The 14,167-nt window shown below is 54.4% G+C and overlaps 1 protein-coding gene across 28 annotated transcripts in view; it reads left to right on the forward strand.

Annotated features, from left to right (window-relative positions):
* The window catches only part of PRRC2B (proline rich coiled-coil 2B), an 87,276-nt gene that overhangs the window by 54,158 nt on the left and 18,951 nt on the right, over positions 1–14,167 (forward strand). For 27 of the 28 annotated variants that reach the window (XR_007478071.1, XM_049711382.1, XM_049711393.1 and 24 more), the window contains 5 exons: positions 54–357; positions 1,963–2,144; positions 4,580–4,778; positions 9,957–10,173; positions 10,795–12,852. Coding sequence is in view for 27 of the 28 variants with exons in the window: in XM_049711382.1 (XP_049567339.1) it covers positions 54–357; positions 1,963–2,144; positions 4,580–4,778; positions 9,957–10,173; positions 10,795–12,852 (2,960 nt within the window). In the remaining variant the exon portion in view is untranslated. The remainder of the gene's footprint in view (positions 1–53; positions 358–1,962; positions 2,145–4,579; positions 4,779–9,956; positions 10,174–10,794; positions 12,853–14,167) is intronic. The other variant, XM_049711403.1, reaches the window with a different exon arrangement.

Below are 14,167 nucleotides of genomic sequence, written 5' to 3' on the forward strand. Positions count from 1 at the left end.
GCCGTGCCCGGGTTTTGATGTGCATTTCATCTGAGACCGTCTCCTCTCGGCAGAAGTCCTCCGTGGGCAGTGTGTTCCGGCAGCAGTCTGTCGAGGACAAAGAGGACAAGCCACCCCCGAGGCAGAAGTTCGTCCAGTCGGAGATGTCCGAGGCCGTGGAGCGAGCCCGAAAGCGCCGGGAAGAGGAGGAGCGCCGGGCCCGGGAGGAGAGGTTGGCCGCCTGTGCCGCCAAACTCAAGCAGCTGGACCAGAAGTGCAGGCGGGCTCAGAAGGCGGGCGGGGCCCAGGAGCCGGCGGGGAAGGAGGCGCCCCGCTCTCCAGGCACCCCACAGGAGAATGGCCCAGCTGTCCGCAGAGGTGAGCTGTAGGGCCCCGTCCCATGACCTGGAAACCCTACGCTGTGTCGCTGGTTGGTTGTCTGCATCTCCCTGGCTTTGTAGCACCACCGTGGCTCACAGCTGATGTGTGGGGGTCCCGGTCGTTAAGAGTCTCGGCCTGGGCCAGGTGCCTGGGTTCACATCCCATTTCTACCACTTAAACCAGCTATCCAGGCGCCTCACGTCTCTGGCGCGCGTTCCCGAGTCTGTGAAGTGGGTTGACGAGAGCTTGTACCTCCCCGCATGCTGAGGGGCCACGGGGGAGCCGTGTGCACGAAGCCCTTGGCGATTTCTAGATGCAGAAAAGCACTCACGTCCTCACGGCAACGCCACCGGTTTTGTCATTGCCGGTGTTACCACCCGGCTCGACTGAAGACGCGGGTGCCGGAGGACTTCAGTAGGAGCACGGGATCTCTCTCGGGACGTTGAAAGAAGCCTGCCTGCTTGTCAGCATACATTTTCCCCGACAGTTATTCTAAGAGGAGTGGATCGCGTGGCTGCGCAAGAGACGCTGAATAGCGTTAGGTGGTGGAGGGCGTCTCTTGCTGCAGTTTTAAAGAACGGGATCAGCTGTGTTTTTTGTGACTTTCTTGAATCAACTAAAACCAACTCTCAAGTAGAGAGGGGCCTGATGTTAGTTTCAGTCGCTGAGAGCTTCTCCAGGGAAGTCTTATTGGTGATACGATGGCCATCAGAGCCCTTCTGGCCGAGGAACTCAGAGAAATCGACCCTTGTCCTCCTGTAAATAAATGTCCTGTCACTGAAGTCTGAGTGAAGCCTGGGCCCAGTGTCAGGGACTCACTGAGCGGGGGCAGTGGAGAGTCCAGGAAGTAGATGGCGGGGAGCGAGCTTGGGCCTGGGTGTGGGGTGTGCCCTGAGCCCCTCTGCACCTGCCCTGCCTGTCAGTGTTCCGCTGGGACGCTGGGTCCCCAAGGCTTTGCATTGGCGTTTGTTTGCCTCCTGCGGTAGATTTAAGAGCACAAAATGTCAATTATATCTCAATAAAGCTGGACAAAAAAAAGAATGCAAAGCTGGGATGGGGCAAGAAAGAAGGGACTTTCAGGGAGAAGAGTGATATGGCAGGCTGTGGTGAGTATTTACTTCTTGTCAGGCACTATTTTAAGTGCATTATGTGGATCGTCTCAGCGAATTAATTCTCCGGAGGCCCGGTGGGGTAGGTGCAGTTGTTGCCCTCATTGAACAGATGAGGACACGGGCCAGCGGGGCTGCCTGGCCGGCCGGCTCACACAGCCTTGGGTGGAGGGTGGATGTGGGGCTCTTGTTGAGCCCCGACCGCTCTGCTTTACTGGGGTCTGTTTTAACAGAGCCCCTCCCACCCGGAACCGCATCCCGGCTCTCCTGCTGACTGTGTGCCCTCAGGCGGTTCCTCTGATCTCTCAACCCTTAGTTTTCTCCCCTCTGGAGCGATGACGATGTGGGGGAGTCCGTGAGCTTGTGCGTGGGGAGCATGTAGCACAGTGCCGGGTTTGAGGACTGCCAACCGGAAAAAGCGTCTGCCCTGGACATCGCTCAGCTGAGCTTTGGTGAGCTCACCGGGCCGTTTCCCTGCTTCTTTGTTCTGCAGGCTCCCCCGAGTTCTCTGCCCAGGAAGCCCCCAGCACGTTTTCGGAAGAAGCCCCTACAGCTCCTCCAGCTGTGGCTCAGAGCGGCGGCAGTGACGAGCGGGCCAGGGAGCCTGGGTCCCCCGCGCAGGAGTTCAAGTACCAGAAGTCGCTTCCGCCCAGGTTCCAGCGCCAGCAGCAGCAGGTAAACAGGAGTCGCTCAGTAGGTGTGAACAGACCTGCCCGTGGAGTGGCTGTCTCCTCTCCTTTCCCCACGCCCCCTTCCAGTAGAACAGACAATAGAAACCCACCCTCGTATATGCCAGTCAGCAGCAGGGGTGCGGGGGTGAGGGCCTCGGGGCGTCAGCCCCTGTGGATGAAAGCCCCTGGTGGCAGTTCATGGACCCTGTTGTCTACGCCGGTAAGGACTGGGTAGTGGTGCCTGAGTGTATTTCATCCAGAGTTGCACACGGTGGCCACTCCCTACACTGACAGCGGCCGCACCCTGGGTGCCTCCCAAGGAGTAAGGAAGGCCTGCGAGCTGCTTGGAGAGCCTCCGAGAGAGGCGTGTTAGCGTTCCGTTAAGAATGTAGGTTTGTAGGTTTTGAATCAATACAGCTTTGGGTTCTGGTCCTGCTGGTGCAGCTTATTCAGCTGTGTGTGGCTTTGGGCGGGTCAGTGTAAAGCGGAAGGAATGAGTCCCTGCCTCTCGGCACAGCGGTGAGGGTTCTATGATGCCTGTAAAGTGGTTTACCGGTGTGATCAATATCATCTTTAATGGTGCTCCATGAATCTTACGAAGGACCTACTCTTTGCTCTGAGGAAGATCGTATGGGTAATGGTTGTAATTCCAGCAGTCTCTTACAGGCCTGGTGATATTGCTGAGCTGGAACCACTCACCGGCAGTTGTTTGTCTTACAGGCATAATCGGTGAAGCTTATTACTGATGAACAATGCATTTTGGTGGGAAACAGGTCACGCGTGGACGTTACTTAGTTCAGCAGCTAGGCGTGCAGTAAATTATTGTTAATAATCGAAAAAGTTTCAGAACGTGGGTGCCCTGGAGACACAGATCAAAGTCTCCGCCTTTCCCCAGAATCTCTTTTAGTTGCCTTTAAAACGTTCACCCCCAGACCCTACTTTCCTTGGGCTCCTAGGAAGCATTCCAGAAGCTCACCATGTCCTGTGCTCTAAGCAGTAAGTTACATTCATCGTGCTCGTGTAGCATTGTGCTGTGAGCAGGCGCCGTGCAGTTACTCCCGGGCTTGGCGAAGAATTACTGCTGACTGGAGAGATCTCTGGAGTAACTCGAGCCAGACACAGTAGTAACAGTTGCTCTAGGTAACTCTTCTGTGGGGCAGTGACAGGTAAATCCGTCCTTAAGATTAGAAAGAAGTCTGACGTGTCAGAGCAGCCTGAAGGAGTCTGGAAAGCAGACTGTCTGGTCAGCTTCCCTGGGGAGCTGGGGTCTAGACAGGAGGAGGAGCTGTGGGCAGAGACCAGCGGAGTTCTGCTTACTGAGTTCTGAGTGCTCCGAAGAAGTGCCCTGAGCCCTGGCGAGCCTTCCAGGGAATCCAGCCCAGGCTGGGATTGTGCCAGCCGGCTGGCAGGAAAGGGTGTGTCCTCCTTGTCTGACTCTGCACCTGCATCCTGCCAGAATGCTGGTTCGGGACGCAGTTGTGAGGGCAGCCCTGGAGGTCACTGGTGCTGTGGAGCAGGGTCTGAGATGAATCCTCACTGGGTCCAGGTTCTTGATTTTTAACACTCTATTGATGCTCTACGTGTGTCCTTTTGTGCAGTGAATTTTCCTCCTACCAAGTCTGGTGGTAGAGGTGAGGATACTGCAGTGAACTTGCCATGTAGTCTCTTGGTTTAGGGAGGGAAACAACCAACAGCAGTTCCACAGGAGAAGCACCAGTGCCGTGGGAGCCGAGGACGGGGGACCTGGTCTTGCCTCAGGAACTGTGGCGGGTTCGCAGAGGCAGTGCTCTTTAAGCCAAAACCTGAAGGATGGGTAGGGCTGAGCGGGTTTGGGGCCGGAGGGAACAGAGGGCCCGGCGTGTTTCCAAGACCGGAAGCGGGCGGGCGGGCAGGCAGGTGTGTGGAGTGGAGGGCCGGGGCAGTCGTGGGAGGCGATGCTGGAGAGGCGGGTGGGGCAGGACCCGCAGGGCCCTGTAGGTCATGTGCAGCCCTGTCGGACGCGGGCTGTTAGAGGCAGAGCTGTGGAGGACCCTTGAAGACTCCTGACGTGGTCAGGGCGTCGGAGTGAGGAGGGTGGATTGAAGGGGCAGAAGGAGGGGAGGCGGAGGAGTGTCGTCTGGTGGCGGTGCCGACAGGGAGATATGCCCTGGGAGCTGTGCCGGTCACATGTCAGCTCCAGGAGAGTGTTTGATCTAAATGAAAGCCCAGCCTGCAGAGGAGCCTAAGGGCCCAGTTGCGATGATGGCACGACTGTCCGTCAGTCCTGGGAGAGAGCCAGAGCCTGAATGCTGTAATGTCCCTGGGGCCTCCCCTCTGTGGTCTTCTGTTCTGGGTGGGTTGTCTCTGCCACCTGATGGAAAGCTGGAAGAGTGTGTGTGCGTGCACACGCACTGCCTCTCTGCCCCGCAGCACCTGCCCAACTGGGTGTCTCTCCCTGGTCAGGAGCAGCTGTACAGGATGCAGCACTGGCAGCCGGTGTGCCCTCCGCCGCCCCACCCGCAGCGCACCTTCTACCCGCACCATCCTCAGATGCTGGGCTTCGACCCCAGGTGGATGATGATGCCTTCCTACATGGACCCACGAATCCCACCCACTCGGACCCCAGTGGATTTCTATCCCTCAGCCCTACATCCCTCGGGTAAGCACCGTGGTCCAGTGGGCCATCCCTGTGGAACTCAGGACAGTGTGGTGTTTAAGGGTATTGCCTTGGGAGGTAGACAGACCCACCTGGATTCCAGTCTGACCTCTTTGCAAGTCACATATCCAGTCTTGAGTTTTACTTCCCAAAATGAGGGTACGGTAGTACCTCGCACAAAGAATCGTCAGGAAGAGACCTTAAGATTATGCATTGTAAATTGCTTTAATTAATTTTTATATCTCTGCCATGTTGTTTTGTCCGTCTTTCCATTCTTTAATGTTCTTTGTGTTTTCTCTCTTATTTTCCTTGATTAGTCTTTCCCAAGGTTTGTCTAATGCCCTTTTTTAAAAAAAAATTAATTTATTTATTTTTGGCTGCATAGTGTGTTCGTTGCTGCGTGCAGGCTTTCTCTAGTTGGCGGTGAGCAGGGGTACTCTTTGTTGTGGTATGCAGGCTTCTCACTGGCGTGGCTTCTCTTGTTGCGGGCTCTAGGTGCGCAGGCTTCAAGTAGTTGTGGTTTGCGGGCTCTAGAGTGCAGGCTCAGTAGTTGTGGCGCACGGGCTTCAGTAGTTGTGTGTGGGCTCAGTAGTTGTGGCGCACAGGCTTAGTTGCTCCGCGGCATGTGGGATCTTCCCGGACCAGGGCTCGAACCCGTGTCCCCTGAATTGGCAGGTGGATTCTTAACCACTGTGCCACCAGGGAAGTCCTAATGTCATTTTTTTAATGCTGGTTTTTTTTTTTTTAAATAAACTGAATTTATTTTTTATTTATTTATTTATTTTTTTGCGGTACGCGGGCCTCTCACTGTTGTGGCCTCTCCTGTTGCGGAGCACAGGCTCAGCGGCCATGGCTCACGGCCCCAGCCGCTCTGCGATATGTGGGATCTTCCCGGACAGGGACACAAACCCGCGTCCCCTGCATGGGCAGGAGGACTCTCAACCGCTGCGCTACCAGGGAAACCCCTAAAGCTACTTTTAAAAAGCATCTTTTGGATTTCTTAATTCCTGTATTTTATTTGGTTTTTATTTCATTAACTTCTGCTTTCTTTTCCCCCTCATTATTTCCATTGAAAGTATTTTGTTCTTTTTCTAACTGATTATGTTGATGAGCTCATTAGTTTCTGACTTTTCTCATGTATTTAAGTCTCACCTGAGCTATGAGCCTCTATGAGTTTTAAGATACATTTTTATTATCGTACAGTTCTAAATGTTAGTCTGATTTTATCTTTTTTTGAGTGACTTTTTATGGCATGTTGTAAAATTTCCAAATGTAAAGTTTTAATACCATCTTTATGGTGTTAATTTCTAATGTGGCTGCCGCGTGGTCGGATAACATGGTCTGTATGATATAGACCAGCGGTCACAAACTTTTTCTGTTAATGCCAGTTAATAAATATTTTAGGCTTTGAACTGCTACTCAGTTTTGCTGTTGTAGAGCAAAAGCAGCTGTAGACAATAGTGAGTGAATGGGTGTGTTTGCTTTCCAGTAGAACTTTATTTTTAAAAGAAGTGGCAGGTCGAATTTCACTCAAGGGCTTGAGAAGAATGTATTCTCCAATTGGACGTGGTCCATTACATCGTGCTTGCTAATTGTGCTGTACAAATGTCTGTATCATCACAATGTTTTATCCCCTTGATCAATTACTAAGAGGTGTGTGAACATTTCCCACCATGATGTGGATTTTGTCAAATCTTGTAAACCTGTCAGTTTTTGCTTTATCTGTCTGGAAGCCGGACTTCATCTTGTTCCTTTTATCTTCTTATAGCACCTTTGTTATCATTAGTTGTGCTTTCTACCTTTAATGTCTACTCTACCTGGTAATCATTTTATTCCAGTTTTCTTTCGATTAGTATTTATGTGGTATCTTTCCCCCAACTTTTTACCGTCAGGCCTCTCTGAGCCCTTTTTGGAGGAGAATATCTTTGTACGTGTAAGGTGTGTATGGTTTTATCCACTTTGAAGCTCTGTGACTTCAGTTGCCGAAGTTGTTCCCTTTAGATTTATTGGGATTATTATATTCAGATTTCCTACTCTCCTATTTTATGCTTTCTGTTTATCCCTCTTTTCTATGCTTTTCTTTTTCTTTTTTTGGTGATAAGTTTTCCTATTCTTTTTGTTTGTTTTCCTTCTACATTCTATTTCTACTGTGTGAATGGTTGCATTAAATTCTAACATGTACCCTTGACTTAGCAAAAGCTAATCAGTATCGTTACCCTGAACCTGAACTCTAACTACCTCCTCATCAGTCTTGTTATTTTTGCCTGGAATTTTAGTTCCACTTTTTTTTTATGCCCACCAAATCAGCTATTATTTGTTGTTTTGTTCGACCTGTTCTTGTTCAGATTTGCCTGGATGTTTACTAGTTTCTTTGCTGCTTATCCTTCCATCTGGGTTCCATTTATTTCTTCATGAAGTACATTCTGTCCAGGTCTTCAGGAAAGTTGTTTTGGCAGTAGATAGTCTTCGCCTGAGAAAGTCTTGATGTCACTCTTTCTCTTGAATGATAGTGTAGCTGGGTATAGAGCTCGAGGTTGGCAGTTACTTTCTTTGAGTACTGTGAAGATAGTATTCCTTGTTTTCTGGCTCATGTGTCTGATTCGTGTCTGGGTAATCTGCTGTTTTCTTTCTGGCTGCTTTTAAGATCTTCTCTTTGTCTTTGGTCTCCTGTAGTTCCTTCTCAGTATGCTGTGTCTAGGTATATACCTATATCTATCCTTACCTTATTCTGCTTAGAACTCACAGTGCTCAAATCTGAGGATGTATGTCTTTCATCACTTCTGGAAAATTCTCTTCTAATTATGTCAGATTTTGCTTTTTCCTCATTCTTTATATCCTTTCTTCCTAGGTCGCCCACTTAGATTATTTTGTGCCTTCTCATTCTGCCTTCCAAGTCTCTTAAATATATAAGAGAGCTAACCTCTGTGGTGCCTTCTGGGAAAATCCTTCAACTATTTTCCAATTCTCTTTTCTCTCCAACTGTGTCTGATCTGCTCTTTTTTTTTTTCTTTTTTTTTTTACTGTCCAGTGAGTTTTTAATTTCAGTGACTCTGTATTTTTATTACCAGAATTTTTTCCTCAAATCTGTCATTTTTTCTTGTGTCTTATATTTTTCGTAAGTTTTTAATTCCTTCCTTTATGCTTGTAATCATTTAAAACATAATTTTCTAGTGCTTCACATTTTAATTTGTTACCTGAAGTTCTTGAGGAAGGTATATAATCCCGTGGGCTTACCATGGACTCATAGCGATTGTTTTCCACACAGTGTTCTGGTAATTTTGGATTGTGAGTTCATTTTCAGCAGAGCTTTATTTATTGTGGGGATCTAGTGTAGCTTGGTTTGAGGGTATATCCCTCCAGTGTGGTTTTATGTTTTCTTCCGCCAGCCTAGAGCTACCCTTTATTTTAACTCAGGAAGTTTCTGGAACATTCTAGGGGTATAAATCTGAAGTTCACCCTCCTGCCTCCAGACCTGCATGAAAGCTGGCATGTGGGTATGAAACAGTCCTCACGGAGGACTGTTTTCCCTACCCTAGCCCAGGGCAAGACACAAATTCAGTCATCTCCCTGTACTAAAGGGCATATATTTTTCTGATGCACCTTTTAATTGAGGGCATAGCCCTTTGAGGGCCTTTGTTTAAGCAGCATCTCAGCTGCAGCTCTCTGCCTTGTGCGGAAAAGCCCCGTCTCCTGTCCTGGGGGGCATTTAGGAGCATGCCCGTGGGTTACTAAATCTGATGGATGTGTCCCTGGCTCCCCTCTAGGGAGCACCAGCTTGTGGCTTTGGCCGTGGCTGTGGTTTCAGCTCCCTGGGGGTTTCCCGGTTTTGGGGGAACAGAGCTCTGCGAGTGAAATGTTTCATGTGTTTTGTCCAGCATTTTTGTGACAGGAGGTTTTTTCAGGTAATATGAGCTGCCATATTGTCAAAAATAGGTCCATGTACTGTGTGGAGCAGTTCCGCACACCTTGTAGTCAGTACTTAATAAATGGTGTGTAGTTCTAGGATTCCAGAGAGGGTCCCCACCATCACCTGACTCAGCCTAACTTTGTGCTGGAGTCATATATTGATGGCATTGGAACAGAGCACTCCACAGCTATAAAAGAAAGGTTAAAGCCGTTGGTCTAATGCAGAACCATTTTCCTGGTCAGATTATCTCAAAAGATGGGCAGAAAAACACTGGGGGCCAATAATTAGCTTTGTGAAGTATTTGAAAAATCAGATCTTCTTTTCTCCACAGAATCTGGCCCAGTGAGAGACCTTTAATGTCGTCTGCAGCAGCCCAGCCCCCTTGTTTGATAGATGTGGACAGAGGGGCCCGGGGAGGGCGGGGGTGCCATTTCCCTGACTGGTTTATATCTGGTAGGACTGAGACATCAGCATGTCCCAGTCTCCTCGGGCCAGCTAACAGTTTAGTGTCATTTGTGTATCCCCCACTGCCCTTCCATGTACAAAATGTGGAGTGTTACTGTCGAGCTTAGGGGTAGAAATAAAAGGAGCTAAAGCCCCAATCCTTTTCTGAATCTTCTTGCAGGGGATTGGAAGCAGGTAGACGCTGGCTCCTTGTCGCATGTAGGCTCCCTGGAGCGTAGCTCATCTTCCTTGTGTCTGTGCAGAAGACCTTCAGGCATCTTGCGTTGCTGGCTGACTGGCCCCCCAGCGTTCCGCTGACACCCATGAGCTCTCCCGTTTGATAGTTCCAGTTTCCATTTGCCAGTTTGGTTTTTTTTTGTTTGTTTGTTTTTTGCTGTATGTGGGCCTCTCACTGTGTTGTGGCCTCTCCCGTTGCGGAGCGCAGGCTCAGCGGCCATGGCTCATGGGCCCAGCCGCTCCGCGGCATGTGGGATCTTCCCGGACCGGGGCACGAACCCGTGTCCCCTGCATCGGCAGGCGGACTCTCAACTGCTGCGCCACCAGGGAAGCCCCATTTGCCAGTTTTTTATAGCCTTCAACACAGGGGCTCTTCATCCAGGAACTAGCATTGGACCTTACAGGTGTTTGAACAGGCCTTTCAGATAGCATGTGTGTGTGCCTTCAGAGGTTCTGTGATCAGAAAGATGGGACCTCAGTGATGTTAACAGGTGGGGTCCATGTGAGAGTTGGGGCAGCTTGTCTCCTTTGGGCCTGTGGTTGACCCATGGCTTGCTAAACGAGGTGACTGATTGGTTCTTTGCCTTCTTCAGGATTGATGAAACCCATGATGGCCCAGGATTCTCTCAGTGGAACGGGCTGTCGCTCTGAGGATCAGAGCTGTGTGCCCCCACTGCCAGAAAGGAAAGTGACCACCATCGATGCAGCCCCTGTGTGGAGCCCCGAGGGTTACATGGCGTTGCAGAGCAAGGGCTACTCGCTCCCCCACCCGAAATCCAGTGACACTTTGGCCATGGACATGCATGTCAGGTGAGGCGAAACTTGGTCCTACTGACCTGGAACTGAAGGAGGGGTCTCCAGGTCCTCACTGAGATAGGGCTCTGGGAAGAGGCCCTGTCCCAGGAGATGGTGCCCCCTGGGGAAGGAGAGTGAGATAAGGATGGCCGGATGCTTTTGTGTGAGAGGCGCTGATGGCAGCTGAGGGCCCGGGAGAAATCCTGGCGTCAGAGGCAAATCCCGCGGAACCTTGGGCAGGACCGAGGGGTGGGGGCCTCACAGGGCATGCGGGGTTGAGTGCGTGTGTCGTGGCTCCTTCCTGTGAAAGTAAAGGCGAGCTGGCTGTGCTGGCCCAGCGCCCCAGCCTCTCCGTGGACGCCCCGGCTCCAGCTTGTGTGAACCAGAGGATCCCCGGCTGCTCGCTGAGTCCACCGGCCACTGACTTCTTCACTCTCTGGACTCCAGGGGCCGCCACCAGCCCATGGCCCAGCATCTCTGAGACCTGTTTAAAGATAGAGCGAATGTTGGTGCCTATGTTTTTTTCTTTTTCTTTTTTTTAAAAATTTTTTTCTTTTTAAAACTAAACTGTGTTCAGCATGGAACCCAGGAACCAGGCTCCAATCACATTGACTGATTTTTCTGGTTCCTTTTCAGGAATGAAAGCTCTTACTCTGCCTCACCTGGAAGGTCAGGGGGCGTAAGTGCCCGGCGCGATCTCCTTGAGGAGAGAGGGGAGGAGTACTTGAGTGCTTTTGACAAGAAGGCCCCAGCAGACTTTGACAGCTGTGTCTCTTCTCAAAGAATAGGCCAGGAGATTTTGTTTCCACCCCAAGAAAATGTTCAGGAAGCAGGCGCGCCTGGGAGTCACACCACAAACCTCAGGTGTTCCACACTGGAGCCCGACTTTGCCCCGGCTGAGAAAAAACCAGAGTATAGCGATTGGGACGTGAGCCGCCAGCCGAAGGCCGCCGACCCAGACACCAGGGTCGAGAAAGAGGCGCCCCAGGAGGAGCTGTCCTTCAGTGTCTCCTCCTGGGAGAAGGAAGGGAGCCCTGGCAAACAGCCGGCCCTGGAGCCCGAGTGGACACCAGAAGCCCGGGGCACCGGCAGTCAGCACCCGGAGCAGACCAGCAGGACCCGGAGGTCCGGCCCCATCAAGAAGCCCGTCCTGAAGGCCCTCAAGGTGGAAGACAAGGAGAAGGAGCTCGACAAGGTGAAGCCGGAGCTGGGAGAGGGGAGCGCCCGCCTGGCTCGGGAGACGGGGCCCGTTTGCGAGGCGGCCGAGAACCAGGACCAAGAGAACGCCCCCGCGCTGGCCAGCGTGGCCCCGGCCGCCTCAGAGGACCGGGGCTCGGCCCGTGCTGCCTTGGGCCGCGAGGCCAGCCGGCCGGAGGAGGATGGCCAGCCCGACGGGGCCCGGGCGGCCAGCCACACCCCCCCTACCAGGAGGAATAACTGGATCTTCATTGATGAGGAGCAGGCCTTTGGGGGCCGGGGGCAGGCCCGGGGCCGCGGCCGCGGGTTCCGAGAGTTCACTTTCCGCGGGCGGCCCGCGGGCGGCGGCCTCTGTGGCGGGGGTGTCCTTGGGGCGCGGGGCCTCTATGGCGGCAGCCAGAGGAGCGGCCGCGGCCGGGGACCGCGAGAGTTCGGGCTGGCAGATGACTTCCCCCGGGCCAAGCCCCGGCGGAGGATCGCCAGTGAGACCCACAGCGAGGGCTCTGAGTACGAGGAGCTTCCCAAGCGGCGACGGCAGCGGGGCGCCGAGACCGGGGACGAGGGCGCGCTCCCGGAGAGGGAGGAGGCCGCCGGGAGGAAGGGTGACTTCAGGGAGTCCTGGAGGTCCGGCAGGATGTGCCCCGAGGAACACGGCGGGCCAGAGGCCAAGAACCGAGGCCCGCGGGCCTTCGGGCGCGCCCTCCCCCCGCGGCTGAGCAACTGCGCATATGGCCGGAGAACCTTCGCGGCCAAGGAGGCGGCCCCCTGGCCGAGCCGGGGTCTGGGCGCCTCCTGGCAGGAGTCCGGCCCCCCCGACACGTGCGGGGCCCGGCGGCCCTCAGACAGAGACTACATCCCGGACGCCTACAGACACCCCGACGCCTTGGGCACCCGGGGCTTCGAGGATGGCCGTGTGGAGGACAAGAGGGCCTTCTTCCAAGATGACCACGCGGCAGATTCCGAAAATGCCGAGAACCGGCCCTTCAGGAGAAGACGGCCCCCGCGCCAGGACAAGCCCCCCCGCTTCCGGCGCCTTCGGCAGGAGCGGGAGGCCCTGGGCCTGTGGGGGCCGGAGGATGAGCAGCCCCTGCCAGCGGGCCAGTGGCCGGGCCGGCCCAGACCCTGTCCCGGGGACAGGAGCGGCACCACGGGCCGCAGGTCCCCCGAGCTCGCCTGCCAGAACTCCTCGGACCACGCCAACGAGGAGTGGGAGACGGCCTCCGAGAGCAGCGACTTCAGCGAGAGGCGGGAGAGGCGGGACGGGCCCGGGCCCGGGTCCGAGCCCGACCCCCAGGCCGACGGCCTGCCCGGGGCGAGCACGGGCGAGAAGAAGGAGCTGGCCAAGCGGAGCTTCTCCGGCCAGAGACCCCTCGCTGACAGACAGAGCCGGAAGCTGGAGCCGGGAGGGTTCGGGGAGAAGCCTGTTAGGCCAGGTGGCGGTGAGACTTCTCCCCGTTATGAGAGCCATCAGAGTGGGACGCCTTTGAAAGCCAAAAGGTAAACCGGAAACAGAGTCCCGGGTTCTTTTTTGTTGCTGTCGTTCTGTTAGCCGGTTGTCCCAGCGGCACTTCATGCATGCGTGTCCCGCCGTGTGTCAGGGCCCCGACTCCTTCCCCCTCGTTGTGCTCCAGGAGGGCGCCTGCCCGCCGAGGCCATTGTCCGTGAGCGTCTCCATCACTGGCTCTCGCACTGCTGTCTGCTTCTTTTGTGGCGTGCTGCTGCTGCTGTGGCTTCAGAGCTAAGCCTAGAGCCCCTGCCCCGCCGGTCCCCCTGTGGTTGTGGTGCCCATCCCAGTCCTTGTCTCACGAGCTCAGCCCCCGTGTGTCTCCTCGGAGTCCAGCCGAGGGGCCACCGCCACAGAGGGGCGCTCCCTGTTCACGGCCCTCGTGAGTACCAGTCAGTCCACCAGGCTCCTTGGCTCCAGGCTGCTGCCAGGCGGCGTCCTCCAGGAACACGTGGGGCAGTGCTGGCCTCCTGGCCCCCGCAGAGATCGCTCTTCCCTGAGTGGCTTTGCTTCTCGACAGTGACGAGAAGCAGCGCCGCTTTGGGGATTGCCACCTCGGCCTGGTGAGAGCCAGGCAGTAAGCGGAGGGAGTGAGCTGCCTGAGGCCTGCTGAGCACGTCTCGTTTAGAATTAGAGGCTTTGGTGGGTGGTGACAATCGTTGCTCGGTGTCGGCTCAGTGCCCAAGCCTGGCCCGGGATCAGGGCACGGGCAGACGCTGTGGAGCCTGCATTCCTCATCGTGCACAGGCCACGCCCCAGCATGCTGAGGAAGACCGCTTCCCACCTCCCAGCCTCCTTAGAATTCAGGGCACCGAAGCCTGGCCTGTAATTAATCCGTACCCCCAAAGAAGGAAGCACAGAAGAATGCGGGTTCTTTTAGGTGTCCATCTAGACTAGCTTTCTCGGCCCCAGATGCCAAGACTTGGCTTTGCTTCTGATTTCTACCCCAGTAGCTGGGCTGGCGGTAGGGCGAGGCCTGGGCTCCTCTCTGGTCAGTCTTAGGAGAGGAGCAGAAAGTTCTGCAGCCCCTTTCTAAGCATTCCCCCTTCTCCCTCTCCTTTCTGTAGCCCTACTGGGTTTGGCACACAGTGGGAAAGGACAGAAGTATCAGCCCTGGGAAGGGGCTGGGGAGAGAGCAGTTTTCCCGTGGGCTCTGCCGTAGCAGTGGTGCTGGGGCAGCCTCCACACGGGCTTGCAGAGCGCGCTACCGCCAGCAAGTGGCTTCTGCTGAGCGGAGGGGACGCTGAGAGGCAGTGACAAAGATCAGGGCGCTGTGCTTGTGTGCGTGCTGTGCGTGCATGTGCAGTT

The sequence above is a fragment of the Orcinus orca genome, chromosome 6, assembly GCF_937001465.1.
Source record: "Orcinus orca chromosome 6, mOrcOrc1.1, whole genome shotgun sequence".
In the NCBI taxonomy this organism is placed as follows: Eukaryota; Metazoa; Chordata; class Mammalia; order Artiodactyla; family Delphinidae; genus Orcinus; species Orcinus orca.